Source organism: Perognathus longimembris, chromosome 20, assembly GCF_023159225.1.
Source record: "Perognathus longimembris pacificus isolate PPM17 chromosome 20, ASM2315922v1, whole genome shotgun sequence".
NCBI lineage: Eukaryota > Metazoa > Chordata > Mammalia > Rodentia > Heteromyidae > Perognathus > Perognathus longimembris.
Genome location: NC_063180.1, coordinates 43853206 through 43872653, shown reverse-complemented (window position 1 = coordinate 43872653; position 19448 = coordinate 43853206). Strand labels below are relative to the sequence as shown.

At 49.6% G+C, this 19448-nt stretch overlaps 1 protein-coding gene across 1 annotated transcript in view; it reads right to left on the bottom strand.

Moving 5' to 3' along the window:
* The window catches only part of Neo1 (neogenin 1), a 184137-nt gene that overhangs the window by 112190 nt on the left and 52499 nt on the right, over nt 1–19448 (bottom strand). The window contains exon 4 of the mRNA XM_048369065.1: nt 2561–2869. Within this exon, the coding sequence (XP_048225022.1) occupies nt 2561–2869 (309 nt within the window). The remainder of the gene's footprint in view (nt 1–2560; nt 2870–19448) is intronic.

Sequence of the window (19448 nt, the reverse complement as noted above, 5' to 3'; positions counted from 1 at the left end):
TAGCCAGCGGTCCCTCATGTCTACTTTCCTCCACCTTATTCTACTGACATCTCCACTCTCCAAACACATACACAAAGACTTCTGAGTGTATCTCCCCTCACAAATAAATAAATAAACATATAATTAATAGGCCTACTGACAAATGACATTTGATCTACTGAGAGCCTGTTCCAGCCGCTACTTAATCAGTTCTCCATCCCTGTGAGCTCTTCCATTCATTCCTTCCAACTGAAACTGAGCAACCTAAACTTACTGCAGTTCTACCTTTCCCTCTGGTAATGAGGCAGAGGAGTTAACAGTCCTGTGTTATAGACCATACCACTAATTAATGAGCTGTGAGCCTCGCAATCTTCATCCCCATCACCCCTCAGATCTCACTGCTTCTGAAACACCTGGATAGCCCAGGTAAGTCACTCCGGCAGACACTTTCTCAAAGCCTCTTTTCCTTTGTAGCGCTTATCACAAGTACTTAATTATGTAATTACTTAAATGACTATTTTTCCTACCTACACACCAGACTAGAAACTTCATGAAGGCAGAGGACACAGGGCTTGTAACTCCTCATTGCAAAATAAAACAAATCAATCGAGTTCATGTTGAAACAGATGTTAAGATAGAAGCCTAAAAGACTGCTTACATTATTTTATTATCCTAATAAAATTGCCAACATTTAACTTAAAAAATAATTTTTTTAAAAAAAACCTTTAAACAAAAAAAATTCTACATGGGCTGGGAATATGGCTTAGAGGTAGAGTGCTCGCCTAGCATGCATGAATCCCTGGGTTCAATTCCTCTGCACCACATAAACAGAAAAAGCCAGAAGTGGTGCTGTGGCTCAAGTGGTAAAATGTTAGCCTTGAGCAAAAAGAAGCCAGGGACAGTGCTCAAGCCCTGAATCCAAGCTCCAGGATTTGGGGGGGGGGAGGGGAATGGACATGCATAGTACATCAAACACACATGTGACTGTATAGATACATTTACACATAATATTAACCAAGAGGAAGAGAAACTTGTTTTCCAAGATACATAACCCATTTCATTTTCAGGTTCGAAAGGTGTGCCTTAAGCCTTGAACAAGTTATCTTTCAAGTGATGCTAATTTAACATTAACACTTTGTTTATGTAGCTGTATGTAACACATTGGGACTCCCAAGTTTAAAGCAGTCCTCAACATGTCACAAACACACACACACGACAGACCTTTCAAAAAGAAAAGCAAAATCTCATCATCCAACGTGACACTGCCAGGTGATTTTAAATGGTATTTCATATTAACCAAGAGGAAACAATGGCCAGTTTAGCAATAACAAGTTGCCATTGTGCCTAATCGGATGACTTTCAGGACATAAAAACATTTACATCGTGAAAGTTTCTCAAGTTTTATGGTACACCACCTTCGTCAAACAAAGTTGACAAAGTACAAGCTAATTTGCCCTTCAAATGCAGGGTGTCTCCGATTTCCCAAAGGCTTCACGTTTTGTTGGTTGTTCATTGGGCCCCTCTAAATAAACGAGGAATGCAAGGGATTTCAGTAGACTTAAGACACGCAAAATTCCATTTGTTACATAGTGTCACTCGGAAATAATGCACCAACAAAAACAACCCGATGCTTGGTCAGTGAATGAATTCCCGAGGTCAAAGGTGGTTATAACCGGCTGTAAACACAGTTGTAATCCCCAGAAAAAAAAAAAAAAAAAGAAGCAGCATTTCATAACGGAAACACCAGAACACCGAAGAATAACTCGAACCCATGACACCCCCCGCCCCTCCAGGCGTCTCCTGGGGGGGGGGCGGCTAAATCAACACGGCCGTTCGCGAGGGGATCCCCGTGTCCCACCCACCCCCCGCCCACACACCCACCCCACCGGGCCACCTCCCCCTCCAGACTCCCCCAGACTCAAAGGGGCTGCAATCGGTGCGCCACGGGTCCCCGAGATGGGGCAGCCGCGCTTCCCTAGGGTGGGGGGGGGGGGCTTAGAAGCCCCGGGAACCCCTCGGACTGGGTGCGGGGGGGGGAGGGAGTGCCAGCTCTCCCCTCCTTCTCCCCGCCTCCTCCTCCTCCTCCTCCTCCTCCCCCCCCCCCCCTTTGCCGACAATTAATGCATTTGGCCGTGCGGCGGCTGATTTAATGAGGTGTGCGGTGGTGGCCTCTACTGGTGCCTGTGCGAGCACAAGAATGTCCCACTCTTACAAGTGGGATGAGCCGGGGGGGGGGGGGGCAGGGAGCGCGGCGAGGGGTGAACCTGCCCGGGGTACAAAGCCGCCCGCGGGACCCCGGAGCCCCCCCGCCCCCGCCGCCCGCCCGCCCGCCCCGGGCCCCGCGCGCTCCCCGCGCTCCGCGGCCGCGGGAGCCCAGGCGGAGAAGTTCCCGCACGTTTTGTGTCGGTTCCCGGAGGAATCAGACACAAAACCCCCTAAAGCCCGCAGTCGCCGCCGCCGCCGCCGAGTCCCGGCTCCGGGCCCGTCCACCGCCCCCCCACCCCACCCGACCCCCCCCCCGCCCGCCGCGCCCCCGGCCCGGCCCACTCCCCGCCCCCCCACCCCCCCACCCCCAGCTTACCTGCCGCCGGCCCCGGGGAGCCGCTCCTGGCGGCCGCGGCCGGGCGCCCGAGCAGCAGCAGCCACAGCAGGCAGCAGAGCCAGGACCCCCGCCGAGGGGCCGCCGGGGCGCCGGGCGCCGCGCTCCGCCGCCATCTCGTCCCCGGGAGCGGCGGCCGCGGCGCCTGGCAGCGCCCTCCGCCGCGCGCCTCCGCCGGGTCCCCTCGCCGCGCGCGGGCCCGGTTCTCCTCAGGCGGCGCCCGGCCCGGCCCGGCCCGGCCCGCGAGGCCCCCGCCGACGAGACCCCGAGACTCGGGGGCGCCTCCCTCTCCTGCAGGGGGCGGAGGGGGGGAGAGGAGAGCAGAGAGGGGCGTCAGGACATTCCGGGGCGGGGTGCCTGCCGGTGGAGGACGGGAGGCGGGCGGGCGGCGATGGCGGGCGGAGCGGCTGGGTCTCCGGGTTCCAGGCGCCGCCACCCGCCGCCGACTCCGGCTCCACACAAGCACACGGCGGCGCGAGGGGGGCGGAGACGGGCGGCCGGGTGGGGGCGGGGCCGGCGCGCTCCCACCGCGCACGCGCGCGCGCGCCTCGCACGCCGGGCCGCTCTCTCCCCCCCCGCCCCCCCCCCCGTCCCTCCCGCCCTGGCGTGCGCGCGCGTGCGCGTGCGCCGCTCCAATCCCGGCCGCCGCCTCGCGGTCCGCGGGAGATCGGCCGGGACTCGCGCCCCTCCCCCTCCCGCCCGGAGCCGCGGACGGGCCCGGGGCGCGCGCGGCCGGCGTCAGGGAAACCCCGGAGAAGCGGGCCCTCCGCCCCGCCTCCCGCCCGCGGCCCGGAGCGGGGACCGCGAGGAGACTCACCTCCCCGGGGCCAGAGATTCCAGGGTTCGGGGATCCCCCCCCACCCCGAGGCCAGACCTGGTTCGGCGAGGCGGGAGCGCCGCGCCCTCAGCCGCCGGGCTCCGGCCTCTATATAGGGCCCGGGAGGAAACCGAATGGCCTCCGGGAGGAAGCCCGGGGCGCGGGGTCGGCTCGGGGTCGGCGCTCGCCAAACACAATAGCCAGCCCGCCTGCCTGGCGGGGCCCGGCGGGGCCTGGCGCGGCTCCCGCTCCCCGGCCGGGCCGCCGGGGCTGCGGCTTCCCCGCCCGGGCGCCGCGCCCCCCCGGATCCCCCCGCCCGGGCGCCGCGCCCCCCCCCGCCCGGATCCCCCCCGCCCGGGCGCCGCGCCCCCCCACGCCCCGATCCCCCCCGCCCGGGCGCCGCGCCCCCCCACGCCCCGATCCCCCCGCCCGGGCGCCGCGCCCCCCCCCACGCCCCGATCCTCCCACCCAGCACCGCTCCCCCCACGCCCCGATCCCCCCCACCCGGGCGCCGCGCCCCCCCCACGCCCCGATCCCCCCGCCCGGGCGCCGCGCCCCCCCCCCACGCCCCGATCCCCCCACCCGGGCGCCGCGCCCCCCCCCCGCCCGGATCCCCCGCCCGGGCGCCGCGCCCCCCCACGCCCCGATCCCCCCCCCCCCGCCCGGGCGCCGCGCCCCCCCACGCCCCGATCCCCCCGCCCGGGCGCCGCGCCCCCCCGCCCGGATCCCCCCCCCGCCCGGGCGCCGCGCCCCCCCCGCCCGGATCCCCCCCACCCGGGCGCCGCGCCCCCCCACGCCCCGATCCCCCCGCCCGGGCGCCGCGCCCCCCCACGCCCCGATCCCCCCCCCCCCGCCCGGGTGCCGCGCCCCCCACGCCCCGATCCCCCGCCCGGGCACCGCGCCCCCCACGCCCGGATGCCCCGATCCCCCCACCCGGCACCGCTCCCCCCCCGCCCCGATTCCCCCACCCGGGCACCGCTCCCCCCCCCACGCCCGGATACCCTCACCCGGCACCCCGGTCCCCCCACCCGGGCACTGCGCCCCCGACGCCCGGATCCCCCACCCTAGGCACTGCGCCCCCGACGCCCGGATTCCCCACCCGGGCGCCGCCCCCCCACGCCCCAACCCCCCCACCCGGCACTGCGCCCGGATGCCCCGATCCCCTACCCGGTACCGCTCCCCCCACGCCACAATCCCCCCACCCGGCACCGCGCACCACACCCCCCACACCCCGATCCCCCCACCTGGCACTGCGCCCCGGACGCCCCATCCCCCCACCTGGGCACTGCGCCCCCCACGCCCGGGTCCCCGCACCCGGCACTGCGCCCCCCAAGCCACAATCCCCCACCCGGGCACTGCGTCCCCCACGTCCCGAACCCCCCACACCCGGGCGCCAGGGGCCCATCCACCCCCCTCCCACACTGCTTGTCTACCGCGGGCCTGCTGTCCATGTCTCCCCATCCACACACCCCCTTGGCACCACAGGCCCCGCATCCACCATGCCCAGGCACTGCCCGCCCTTATGCCCCCCACCTACCCCTGTGGGCACTGCCCACGCTGACCCCCCCCCCGCCCTGTCCCCCACGGCCCCATCCACCGCCTCCGGGCACTGCCCACTCCCCACGCCTCCCATCCACCCTTCCCGGACACTTCCCCGCACCTGCGGGGCCCGGTCCCTGGTGTACACCCCTCGGCTCGGTGGGGACCCCCCAGGCCCAGCCCCCGAGACTCCCCGTGGCGACCTGCCTGGCACTGGGCACACACAGCCTTTTACCTCTGCCCTGGCTGTGCTTTTTGGGCTTAGTGCTGCCGGGTTTGGTTTTTAAAACCACGCTAGGTTATGGGGAGACAGCATCCAGCCTGCCCAAAGTTAGGAAGACAGCAGTTTGTAGTTAGTTCCACCGTGGACGAGAATGTGGATCCGGTTATAAACTGCGCCCGTGGAAAATCTGCAAAGAACACGTCTTTGTGCGGTTGCGCACTTGGAAAGGCCCTGGTGGCGGTGGTGGTTCGGAGTTGGGACTCCTGTGGAGTCAGTAACCCAGAGAGATGCACGCCTTCCCCAGAAAATGGCTGTTTTTCCAGCAACGCTCTCCCCCCGCCCCCCCATGCCTCCTCTAGTTACTTTCTTCCAATATTTTATTCTGTTCCAGATGGCCAAAATCAACTCTATAAGGCCAGGCTTAAATCTGCAAAGGAAAAGCTCAGAAACCTCATTAATGCTCTTAAATCACCAGTGAAATTAGGAACCCTGGTTCCAATTCTTTGAAACAATTGATGTTAAAAAAAAAAAAAAAAGCAAACAGACGCTTATTATTTTTCCACTAGGGAACACATTCAAATATCTTTTTGTTTTGGTTAGGGTTATAAACCAGAAAAAAAATATTTCCTAAATACCCCTGATTGACCTGTTAAATTAGAAATAGATTACCTCCCAATTACTTCACAAGTATTTGCTTAATTAACCTTTAATAATCGCATCGTTATTCAGTTTTCGGAGATAATTAATGAGAGAAGCTCTTTGCAAACTATAAATTACTTGGCAAATGTTAATTTCTGACTATCTAAGGCTGAAATTTTTTCATCATGTGAAAACTATAGAATGTATACTGTGACTTCTCACAGGAAACTCATATTTATCTCCCCAAGTTTGGAAAAACACGTGAATTGTGGCTAATGAAATCACAGACTGATTTTCCTGTCTGACGTTTGTCTCATGATCAGCCTACTGTGTATATTGAGTTTATAGTGAAAGGTTCAAAGCACTTTCTGTAAAACAGAGTGACTAAATCACAGGTTTCTGACCTGTGATGAAACCAACATTTTCATAAAAGTCCTCAAAATAAACCATTCATATAGATGGAGTCCTAGATAAAAAGTTACAGATTCTGAATCAATTCAAGGGGAACCCAGGTACACATACTTAAACTGGGATTCTTGACTTCAGTGTTACTGCCCTGGTTGGCATGTCTTTTTAAAGAAAAGCCATCATTTGGAGTGACTAACCTCTCCTTTGTTTAGTAAGGCATATCTGAGAAAAAGATTTTCTTAAAGACACCTCATTCATCATTTTCATCTCCAGAACAAGATTTTCAATGAATAACCTCATTCCACAACTGCCCTGCTAAGCAACATTTTTTTTTTCTGGTAAATCTAAACTACTCATCGACAAAGAGATATTAAACCATCGCTGAAAATAACACTTTTTTTTTTATCCAAGTAAAGTTATAAAATGAGGCCCATGTTCAAGAAATGGTGCACAAAGAAACTTCAGAGCCAAGAAAACAGAGTGGCTATTGTATGCTAGTGCAAGTTATCACAGAACTGGCCAAAAATAACCACACCAAATAGTCTTGTGAAACTTATTCAAAGTATATTTTGATATTTAAAAGCAAATAAATAAGAGAAAAAAAAAGCCTATGGATAGAAAAGATGGGATTTTGTTCTCTAAAGCAAAAGGACTTTTGTTTGTTTTTTAGCAGTAGAGAGGCAATAGAGCTGAGTATTTAATTACTGTCCAGAATGAGGTTCTTACAGCAGATTTCTTGGATAACCCCAATATCCAACGCAGAGATTGAAGATCTCCCCCCACCCCCAACTGTGATTAATAGAACCCAGGATCAAATACTTCTAATTACAGCAGATCTTAGCTCGAAGTTATCTATATCTTCTAAATTCAGACATAGATGTTTCTGCCTTCGCCCTTTACATTCCCCTGACTGACTCTTTCTCTCCCCTCCCCAAACACCACCTGTTTTAGGGGAGCCATCTCTGATTAATCCTAATTAAAAAGGACATGCGCTCCTTAAGGACGAAACCTGCACAATGTTAATTTTGTTCATTGCGTAGGAGTTAGCTGATCACATCTCTTTAGTCCAAGAACAACCTACCTAATTCAACAAATATCCTTAAGGATCTGGTTTTTTATTGTTGCTTTTTGAAAAACCAACTGTTGTGCAGGATATTGGATCATGAAATTATTAATTCATTCTCTTTAGGATTTGTAAAACAGTTACAACATCTCAGGTCCTGCTCTGTGCTAAGAGAGCACAAAACCATGAGCCTGATCTAGCAGAAGAAATCAACAATTACAACAAAGACGTGTGAAGACTGTTGCAAGAAAGGAGAGATAAGGAGTGTGGGAAAGGCACAGAGCCTCTAACCTGACTAAATTGGGGGAGGAGGGAGAATTACAGAGGAAGCATTAGTCTCTAAACTGATGTTGAAGATAGGGCCGAGGTAGCCACTCCCACTGAATCTCAGATTTGCATTTGAGAATAACTGCTTTTTGGGGGGTTGGGAGGAGTGGGTTGGAGGGAGAGAAGACTAAGGAGAAGACTAAGTTTGGGCTTGGTTAGAGTATTTTGGGAGGAGGTGGTGGAGGCCTAGATGGAATAAAGCCCGGGGATGTAAGGGAAATAAACAGCTATGAGGGATTAGGAGATGGGTAGATAGAAGCTGGAACTGGGAAGGAGAGAGATGTAGGTGAGGATCACGATTCGAAGCCACTCTGAACAGAAAAGGCTGTAAGACTCATATCTCCAATTAATTACCAAATATCTGAGCATAGAGGTGTGGCTCAAGTGGTAGAGTGTCAGCCTCAAGAAGCTAAGGGACAGCACCCAGGCCCCGAGTTACAAAGTTACAAGCCCAGGAAAACACACACACACACACACACACACACACACACACACACACACACACACACATACACACACGGAACGAGCCAAAGATGTGTATGTCCAGATTGATGATTATAGTTTAGAGGCCTATAGCATTGATCCATGAAGTCAGCTGCAGCAGCAAGAAGAGTAGAAGGGAGGGTAATGGTAAACGTCTTGGAGAGTCACAGGAGATTAAGAAGGGAACTCTCTAGAGGCCCTGCTGAAATTAGCAGTGACACAGCTGTGACTTTTCTCCATCTGGTCCTCATAAGGCCAATGCTTGGTATCAGGAAAGGAGGGACACAGAGCCGAGGAGATCTAGGAGCAGGTGGAGAAGGCGAAGAACAAAGATTGACAGGGAACAGTGACTTATTTCCGTGACAAGCCATGTGGTTTCAGCTCGCTAAGGGAAGGAAATAAATCCAGAATGGGCAAAATGCCCAGGAGAAAAAATGAGGGTGTCCAGGAATCAGAACACTCAAGAAGATCGAACAGCAGATATACCATTTATGAGAATAAGAAGCAGGAACATAAAGATGGGTTGTGCGTTTGAGACTAGAACATTGAAGTCGACTCTTTCAAAAGAGTTGGGGAGTCCAAGAAAGCTTTAAGTGGCCGGGCACTGGTGCCTCACGCCTGTAATCCTAGCTACTCAGGAGGCTGAGATCTGAGGATCGCAGTTCAAAGCCAGCCCAGGCAGAAAAGTCCTTGTGAGACTCTTATTTCTGATTAGCCACTCAAAAACCAGAAGTGGCACTGTGGCTCAAGTGGTAATGTGCTAGCCTTGAGCACAAAGAGGCTCAGTGACAGCACCCAGGCCCACAACCAAGGAGAGAGAGAGGGAGGGAGTTTGGTGCATTACTTGTATGTCTTGGAAATATTCAGAGCATCATTGTTGCTCTGCTCTGGACTAATTGTCTGTCACTAAGCTTGGCTATGATCATACACACACCAACATCACCAAACTGCTTTACACAATGATTTAAGGTCTCCAAAAAGAGGAATTACCAGGAAGCACCCAACCTCTTTATTCCCAAGCTGTGACTTCTCCATCTTCCCTGAAACCCATCAGCACCAGGGAAACAAACTAAATGGCATAAAAGCCTCAAGAACTAGGCTGGGTGCCTAGGATCACTCTTGTAAATCCTAGGTACTCAGGATGCTTGAGATTGGAGGATCAAAGTTCAAAACCAGCCCAGGGCAGGAAAGTCAATACAATTCTTATCTCCAATTCACCACCAAAAGGTCAGAAGTGGAGGTGTGGCTCGGGTGATGGAGAGCCAGCCTCAAGTGAAAAACGCTAAGGGGCAGCACCCAGGCTCTGAGTGCATGCCCCAGGACTAGCACAAAATTACAAAAAGGAAAAGAAACCCTATTCACATGTTGAGGCCTGGTCACCTTTTTGAGGTAGGCAGCGGAGAGGTAACCAGAACATGGATCAGAGAGCTGCCTCGTGCCTTCCACCCTATGAGACATGAGAAGAAGAAATAACCTACCTGCCCTCATGAACTTCCAGCCTCAGCCTCAGCCTCTGAGTAGCTAGGATTCCAGGTGTGAACCATCCACACCCAGCCAGCTTGTCATACTGTATTCTTAAACCCAAATGTATCTAATTATATCAACGACGATACAAAACATTAATGTCTACTCTCCTATTTCTGGCACTTTTAAATTCCCACTCTGCCTTGCCAATGGCCATTATTTTCATTTGAAATCATACCATCTTATCATTTATGATTTAAAAAAAATCTTCTTCCCTTTTGATGTGACATTCATTAATTCTCCCAGTATTAAAGACACTCTTGGTGTTATGGAACACCTGGGAAATGCCCAGAAGAAAAGAAAAGAAAAAGAAAAGAAGCTATGTTCTTTTTTCCCACACCATACTTAGTGTTCAGTGATAGTGCCTTCCAATTTCATTTCTCGGCACAGTTTCTCATCTGTTTGTGATTGTAATGTGCAATCACAAGTCTTCTAATGGCAGAAGCATGTCCTGACAAATGTGTCCTTAGGTGATTTCGACATTGTATGCACTCAGTATAATTACACAAACCTAGACGGTGTAGTCAACCACACACCTACGCTATATGAGATATATATGTATATATATATGTGTGTGTATGTATGTGTATACATATATGTGTATACACACATATTAGCTAGTTACTCCTTGGACCATGATGGAAATAAAACATCATGAGATTAAATCAAGCACAAGAGAAAATGAATCGGAAGACACAGTAAACATGAAATATACACGTACTGTTACCTTAATACAGCATTCTGTTTTGCAGTAAACTCTTTCTTTTTGGAGGCTGGGTGGGGGGGAATGGGCAGGTCTTAAACTCAAGGCCTGAATGCTGTCTCTGACCTTTTTTTTTTTTTTTTTTTTTGCTCAAGGGCTAGTGCTGTACCGTTTAAGCCACAGCTCCATTTCTGGCTTTTCAGTGATCCGTTGGAGATAAGAGTCTCATGGACTTTTCCTGTCCAGTCTGGGTCGCAACCATGATCCTTAGATCACTTGAATAGCTCAGATTACAGGAGTGAGCCTCCAGCATCCGGCCCAGGAAACTCTCATTTCAATAAGTAGACACACATCCTAAAATAGCACTAGTAGAATAGTAAGTGCCTAAGTAGGTTGTTCTTGTTCATTGTTGCTGAGTATTATGTACTGTACCTAATTGCACTGCTGTACAGATAGCAGTGCTATGGGCTTGTGTACATCAATATCCCCACAAAAGTGTGAGTGACGCATGGGGCTCTGATGTTATGACAGCTATGATGTCCCTAGCCTGTAGGAACCTTCTCACTCTTTTATAATTTGATGGGCCAACCATCACAGATGCAATCTAGCACGGATCAAAACGTTGTTACGCATTGCATGGCTGAATACTTATAAAAAACATATTCTTCTTCCTTAAACATATTATTTAAACATAAACACTCCCCCGTGTTATCTTATTATTCTTAAAAGTGTATCTAATAACCAGAGGCTGGTGGCCCACCTGCTAAAGAGACGGAGAACTGGAGAATCACAGTTCCTTCTGGCCAGCCAGGCAAAAAAGTGAGAGCTAGAGCATCTCCATGGAGAGAAGCTGGGCTCTGTGACTGTGCCTGTAATCCCAGCATGGAACTTTGAACTAGGTGGGCCAGGCCTCAAGGGCACGCCCAAGCAATAAGGCCAGGCCATCTCAAAAATAACCACCAAAAACCAGGACTGGGAGTATGGTTCCTGTGGTAGAGAGCCTGCCGAGTAAGCACGAAGTCGCTGAGTTCAAACCTCGGTGTCAATTATAATATTGTCTTTTGAGTTGGGATTGAGTATTTTTACTATCTTATAAGCTTTACTGGTTGGGATTTCTTGTTGATTTGTTTCTGAGGGCTTGAATGGGCCTGGGTACTGTCTCTGAGCTTTTTTCACTCGAGGCTAGCACTCTACCACTTGAGCCACAAATACACTTTTGGCTTTTTGGTGGTTCATTGGAGGTAAGAGTCGCACCGGCTTTCCTACCTAGGCTGCCTTGGAACAACGCTCCTCAGATCCCAGCCTCTTGAGTAGCTGGGATTACAGGTGTGAGCCAACAGTGCCTGGCCTAGATGGAATTTTTTTTTGGGGGGGGGGCAGTCCTGGGGCTTGGACTCAGGGTCTGAGCACTGTCCCTGGCTTCTTCTTGCTCAAGGCTAGCACTCTGCCACTTGAGCCACAGCGCCACTTCTGGCCATTTTCTGTATATGTAGTGCTGGGGAATCGAACCTAGGGCCTCATGTATACGAGGCAAGCACTCTTGCCACTAGGCCATATCCCCAGCCCCTAGATGGAATTTTTATAAAGAAACTTTTTCTAAAAAAACATATTTGCTTTAATAATTTTACCCAATTCTTTATTGTTTTTTTTTTCAGGGCTGGGGCTAGAACCCAGGGCCTTGTGCATGCTGGTCAAGTGTTCTACCAATAGCTATCCATATACTCTCCCCTCCTTTCTTCTATGTCCCTTGGGTTGCCAACTCTTTTCCTTCTGTATAACCATTCATTGGATAATTTTTCCTTATTGGTTTTGCCCATCACACATCAACACGTTGAGTTTTCGTTCATCATGTAGTAACATTTGACGTTTAGCAGGATTTGTTTCCAGGTTATTTTTGTATACTTCATCTATTTTATTTTGCATCAGTACTACGGGTTTATTATTTTTTTAAATAACCTTTATTGTCTTTAGCTATACAATTGGATGTGTCATTTTATGAGTACAATGCATCTTGATCAATGTCATCCCTTTCATCCATTATTCTCCCCCCACGTCCCCCCCACACCTCCCTCAACCCCACCCATACCCTAGTACCAGGCTTTCAATCATTCATGTAGAAGACCTTAGATGTACAAGGCTGGCACGGCCAATTCCTCCTCATTATTTCTGAATTTAACGTATGCGTCTGTGTGTTTTGATCATTTATTTCTTCTAAATAAATTCCATATGATTCTCATCATCCCTGACTCTTCTCCACTACCATTATTATGTTTTCTTATGCTGTTAAGAGTGGGATGTTCTTTTTTTTTAAGTCACATTTTTTAATACATGATTGCTGTTATACAAGCTAGCTATTGATTTTTGCATATTTGCCTCATCCTACTGTTTTATTGAACTCTTTCTTTTTTTATCAATTCAAATAGCTTTTTAATGGGATCTCTTTGGTTTTATAGGCATACAATTCCTTTCTCCTTATGTCTCTAATAGGTTTTACTATGTTTTTGATAATACGTTATTTGCTGTCTCAGGGTTTATCACAGTTATGTTTGTGTTTTGAAATACATCTCATATAAAAATGAAACTACTCATCATGATGGAACAGCTTTGACCTTAAATTTGATGTGTGTGTGTGTGTGTGTTTGTGTACTGGGACTTGAACTCGGGGCCTGGGCCTGTCCCTGAGATTTTTTTGCTCCAGACTGATGTTCTACTACTTGGGCCACAACTCCACTTCCAGCTTTTTGCTGGATAATTGGAGATTAAAGTCTCACAGAGGGCTGGGAAGGTGGCTTAGTGGTAGAGCACTTGCCTTGTAGGCATGAAGCCCTGGGTTCGATTCCTCAGCACCACATAAACAGAAAAAGCCAGAAGAGGTGCTATGGCTTAAGTGGTAGAGTGCTAGCCTTGAGCAAAAAGAAGCCGGGGACGGTGCTCAGGCCCCTGAATCCCAGCCCCGAAACTGGCCAAAAATAAGTACATAAATAAATAAAAGTCTCACGGACTTTCCTGCCCCAGCTAGCTTTGAACCTTGATCCTCAGATCTCAGCCTCATGAGTAGCTAGGATGACAGATGTGAGCATGGGTTCCAGGCTTACATTTCACTTTTTAAATGATTAAGTGTGCCTAACATACCTTGGCCTTCTTTTTATTTGTAAGAAGATTTCCTTTTGATTTGGGGGATTTTTGGGGGGGGGTCGCTTTAGCTATGTGTTGGGGACAACTGTTAAAAGTGGTTGTTGCTGGGTGCTGGTGGTTCATGCCTCTAATTCTAGCTATTCAGGAGGCTAAGATCTTTGGATTGAGATTCAAAGCTAGCCAGGGCAGGAAAGTCCATGAGACTCTCATCTCCAATGAACCACCAGAAAACCTCAAGTGGAGCTGTGACTCAAGTGGTGGAGCACCAGCCTTGAGCCCAAAAGCTCAGGAAAAACACCCAAGCCCTGGGTTTAAGCCCAAGGACCACCTCACACACGCGCATGCGCACACAGGAACACAGACACACTTTGTCCTTCACTCTTCTTACATGCATTCTGTTATCCCCACAGAAGGAGGGGCTATGACAAGGGGCTGGCCATGTCTCCTGGCCGCAGTCGGTTGGGCTTAGCAGAGACACCTGACTCAAGCTTGGTTGATCACAGTGATGATGGCTGTTTGGTTCATGACCTTAATGGCACCCACGAGAGACTCTTTTGAGTTGGAGTGCTTTGTGTAAAAGCACTACTGAAGCCCAGTAGTTTGAGGTCTAACATTTAAACACCAAGACCCGTACAAGCACAGCTTCCCCGCCCAAAAAAAATATATAGAGAAAACTGATGTTGGGTGACAGACAATCAGGATGACACACAGAATCTCAGCAGCGATTCGTAGATAGAACAATATTAGAATGTCACCCACCTGCCAGTTTGGGACATCTCTGAGAGACATCGGTGCCTGTTGTCATTAAGCTATGCTTTAGGGTTTCATGAAATGTTTTAGTTCAATACGTGGCCTTTTTTCTTTTTCTTCTGGTAACCAGCTTAGATTAACCAGGATGCAAGTCAGATTGCTTTGTCGTTCCTGGAGGCAATAACAACAGTCATGTTTTTTTTAAGGTATTATACTGGTCAGATCAGGTCAGCAGGGAGTTAGGACAAAATGATAATAGACTGTATTAGGCTTTCTTCTTCCATCCTCCTCTCCCTTATCTTCGAACTGCAAGCCAGACTTCTCCCACTGAATCCAGGCTCTGAGTTGTCTCTGTTACAATATGACTACATTTCCAGCGCACACAGCTGAGCAGCAGATTAGTTTTGTGGCCTCTGGATGATGTGAGAGGCAAGTGACTACCGTGTATAGTATCTGAATACCGCATGCTCCCTTCCCAAACACGCCCTGCGGTGCTGCCTTCAGGGCTGCCAGCTCTCTCTTGGCTAGCCAAAGGCAGTTCAAGAAAAAGAAGAAGAAGAAAGGATCACTTCAGGGAGCTGACTTTCTGAAAGGAACATCTGTCTTGTCACCTTCCAAGACCCCCTAGGAACGGATGGTCACAGTCAGAGTCTCTGGGCTTGTGACACTGAAGGGCGCTAATCCCAGATGAAGGCTGGATCAAATAGCATCCTATTTCTCTGACAGTGAAGCCAGCAAGCCATGTCAAGATCTGTACATCTGCTTTTGCAAGGAGGATTTAGCATTTGGGATGGTGTTTAGTCTCTTTCTAGCAGCTTAGAAATCAAATCACTCTGCCCAGTGCCAGAGTCCCACACATTTCACTGACAAAGCCACGAGATCAGACTAATTGAGGTAACAAATCACGCCTCTTAGAGAAAACACCAGCCCCTCAAGAAGACACGACATTTGCTTCTGACTTGGCCAGACATACTGACAAGAAGGCATTTCTGGAGATGGCTTCTGATTTGTATTGAGGCAAAGAGATATGGAAGGCATGTGAAGAGTCCGAATGTGTCTTTGCCCTGATCCAAACACCAGACAGAAACACCAACTAGAAACGGGTAAATTGAGCACAAATCTCTCCCAAGTCAGTCACAATTGAGAGATTTTTATCACGGACAGCAGCTTTCAGCCTGGAGTGAGCTGCGGCTCCTAATGGGTCAAGTGTCAATGTCACAGATGCCTTCCAGAAATGATTACAGTTGCTGGCCTTCTGGGTTTGGCAGTCTCAGCAGGACAAGCAAGAAGTATAATGTTACCAGTAGCGTACATTCCTTTCTTAGTCCCGGATGTGGTGCTTGAAGAGAGAAATGAGGTCAGGACAAATAACTTGGAGTATCTCTTCCAACTCCACAGATAACTCCCACATTTTGAAGTCTAGTTCTTTCCATTACAATGAAACAAATAGTAACAGGGTAGGGGGAGAAGCTGAAGACACTTTTCCTCCTTGGATTGTGAAGTGACTGAAACACAGAAAATCTTACAATACAATAATGAAATCACTAATTGATAATTCCTACCTTCCTTCCTTCCTTTGTGCCCTCCCTCCTTCTCTCCCACTCCCTCTCCCGCCCCTCCCTCTCTCTTTCTTTTTTTATGCTGGTCCTGGGGCTTGAACTCAGGGGCTGGGAGATGTCCCTGGGCTTTTTTTTCCCCCTCAAGGTTGACACTTGAGCCACTGACACTAACACTCTACCACTTGAGCCACAGCTCCACTTCTAGCTTTTTGGTGGTTCATTGGAGATAAGAGTCCCATAGACTTTCCTGCTTGGACTGGCTTTGAACCTTAATCCTCTGATCTCAACCTCCTGCTTAGCTAGGACTGCAGGTGTGTGCCACCAGTGCCCAGCTGATAATTCTGATAGAATGCAACAAACCATCTCCCAGGAGCTTATAACAGCGCAGAGATGGAAGGGAGGCCCTTTCCTAAAGACTGCTCTGCTGCTATGCTAAACAGGCAGATATTTTAATCAATGCTTAGGACCCTAAAATAAGCTCAAAAGATATTGCAATTTTATTTTAAATGAATTATTCATGGACCACATAGCAAATTAAAAAATAACATCATTTGCCAACACAAAAACTCTGCAAGGAAGAGTAACCATGGTAAGGAGAGTATGTCAGCTATAATTCAGAGGAATTGGACTTGGTGTGTGTGTATGTCTAGCTTTATCGTTCACTCATTCATTTACTTCCACAGGTTATCTCAAACCCCTGGGGCCCTGGGCGCCAGGGTGCAGAGATGCTCTATCAAATATAAAAGCAACGTGGCTCTGGGAGGGCCCAGAGTCTCACACTGTAATACTACTCAGGAGGCTGAGATCTGAGGATACAGTTTGAAGCCTTGCCCGGGGCAGGAAAGTCTGTCTGTGAGCCTCTTATCTCCAATGAACCACCAAAAAGCCTGGAGGGGGGCTGTTGCTCAAGGGGTAGAGCACTAGCCTTGAGCACAAAAGCTTAGGGATCATGTCAAAGCTCTGAGTTCAAGCCCCAGGACCAGCAATAATGATGATGATAAGACTATTAGGAAGAAGAAGAAGAAGAAGAAGAAGAAAAAGAAGAAGGTGGTTTTAATCCCCAAAGAAGACAAGCCACATGATTCCTTTTCCTTCTGACTTTGCTACCAAGAGATTATCTTATGAGAGAACACGATTCTCTTCTAGGTCAGCCCCCGGATATTCCAACCTCTTGATGAGCTGTTGCAGACTGTGTGTGCATTTTTCTGGCTCCTGGGAGAGGCATTCTCCTAAAGCCCAGATCCAGGAGGCAGCACAGTTGGACTAGGAGGTAAAGACGTTGTAATTGGAGCCTGGGGACAGAGGCTTGGCTTCCGGCTCGAACCTAGTTGTGTGTGTTGATTGCCTCATCATCTGTTTCCAGAGCACATAGACTTTGAATGGCACCAAGGCACAAGGGGTTATCTGGCCGGGGTATAGAGGAATCTGAGCTTCTGGCTCCCTTAAAGCTTGGGGGGGCTTAGGGAGGGCTTAGGGCTGCTGGGTCCCCTGGTTCATTAGCCACAAACAGACTGAGTAGTATGTCTTAGCAGGCTGTTAAAATATTATCCATTGGGGCTGGGGATATGGCCTAGTGGCAAGAGTGCCTGCCTCGGATACATGAGGCCCTAGGTTCGATTCCCCAGCACCACATATACAGAAAACGGCCAGAAGCGGCGCTGTGGCTCAAGTGGCAGAGTGCTAGCCTTGAGCGGGAAGAAGCCAGGGACAGTGCTCAGGCCCTGAGTCCAAGGCCCAGGACTGGCCAAAAAAAAAAAAAAAAAAAAATTATCCATTGCCATGAGATCCATGATATTCATATTTGCATTTTTCTTGTCCTAGAAACAAATCTGAGCTCTATGACAGGCAATGAGCCACCACACGTAGCTATATTTAAGCTTCCAGAAGGATTGTTTCCTGGACCACATCTCCACTCATAAATGATCAGGTGCTTCCTGTCTTTTGGGAGTTTACCTGTCTGTCTTGAGCACATTTTTATGGTGTCACTTAATATGATCTTCTGATTGTAGATCTGCTTTCCTCACTAGGGAAGGAACTGTGCTTTCTTTGTCTTGGTAACTCGGGGGGCTGGTAACGTCGACGCTAGGGTGGTTAGTTGGACAGATGGACGTAACACCAGATGGCTGAATGGATGGATGAATTTGGGCTAATGTGGCCTGGCTTACCAAGTCTCAAAACAGTGGCACAGGGCTCAAATGAGTATAAAGAAGTAGCATTTTATATCATGGAAACTTATTTGGTCATAAGCGTGCTGCCTTTATCCTTTTATATAAATCAGCTATTTCTCCAAAGGGAATCACATACCCTCAATATGCATACAAGGATTATAGAAAAATTTAATTCATCTGCACTTTTGTATTAGTCCAGTCATCTATTGTCCCTGGGATCCTCTTGAGAAAAACATTATTTAATTGGTGGCTGGTTATCATGGGATGGAGGTTAAGATTTGTTGGCAAGAACCAAAGGAGGGGAGAAAAAAATACCAAAGGGAAACTTACCTTCCTCTCTCTGGAGGCATTCAGTATGAATTAGTGAGAACCCTTCTTTATCTTTACTTTTTTTGTTTCGCGCGCGTGTGTGTGTGTGTGTGTGTGTGTGTGTGTGTATTTGCTTTTATTTCTCTTCTTTTTCTTTTTTGGTGCCAGTTCTGGGGCTTGAACTCAGGACCTTGGCACTGTCCCTGGGCTTTTTTGCTCAAGGCTAGCACTCTACCTTGTGAGCCAACACTACTGCCAGCCTTTTTTGTAGTTATTTGGTGATAAGAGTTTCATGGCAGAGGGCTGGTGGTTCACACCCATCATCCTAGCTACTCAGGAGGCTGAGATCTGAAGATCACGATTCAAAGCCATCCTGGGTAGGAAAGCCTGTGAAACTCTCATCTCCAATGAACTGCCAGAAAGCTTCTTTGGCTTCAAATGGAGCATGCTAGTCTTGAGCAAAAGATCTCCGGACAGCATCCAGGCCCTGAGTTCAAGCCCTACAACTTACTTAAAAAAAAAAAAAAGTCTCATGGACTTTCCTCAAGGGCTGGCTTTGGACCACATTCCTCAGATCTCAGCCTTCTGAGGAGCTAGGATTACAGGTGTGAGCCACTAGCCCCCGGCTACCTTTACATTTGAACCTGGAGCTAGAACAAAGGAAGAACCAAACGGTGAGTTTTTTCCTTTCTCCTGCAAGGCATCATCTCTACATGAAATATGAAATGGAATAATGGAGTTTAATGTAGGGCATTCATATTTTTTAAGTGATTGCCAAAAAAAAAAGAAAGAACAAAAAAAAATGTGATTGTTACACAGAAAGAAAATATCAGAACCAAACAGCCTCTCAGCTGGAATCAGACTTCTACCTCTTTCTTTTCTTCTTGGCATGGTGGAAGCAGGCATGATGGTGATTATGCTGGTCTTCTTTTTCCCCCCTGTCAGTCACGGAACTTGAACTCACAGCCTGGACACTGTCCCTGAGCTATTTTTTATTCATTGGAGATAAGATTCTCACAGACTTGCCCTGGCTGCCTGGGCTGGCTTTGAACCACGATCCTCAAATCTCAGCCTGGTGAGTAGCTGGGATTACAGGTATAAGCCACCTGTACCCTGCAAAGGGTTTTTTTTTTGTTTGTTGGGGTGTGTTTTTTAACTGTATTGTGTGTGTGTGTGTGTGTGTGTGTGTGTGTGTGTGTGTGTGTGTTTTCTCTTTTAGTACT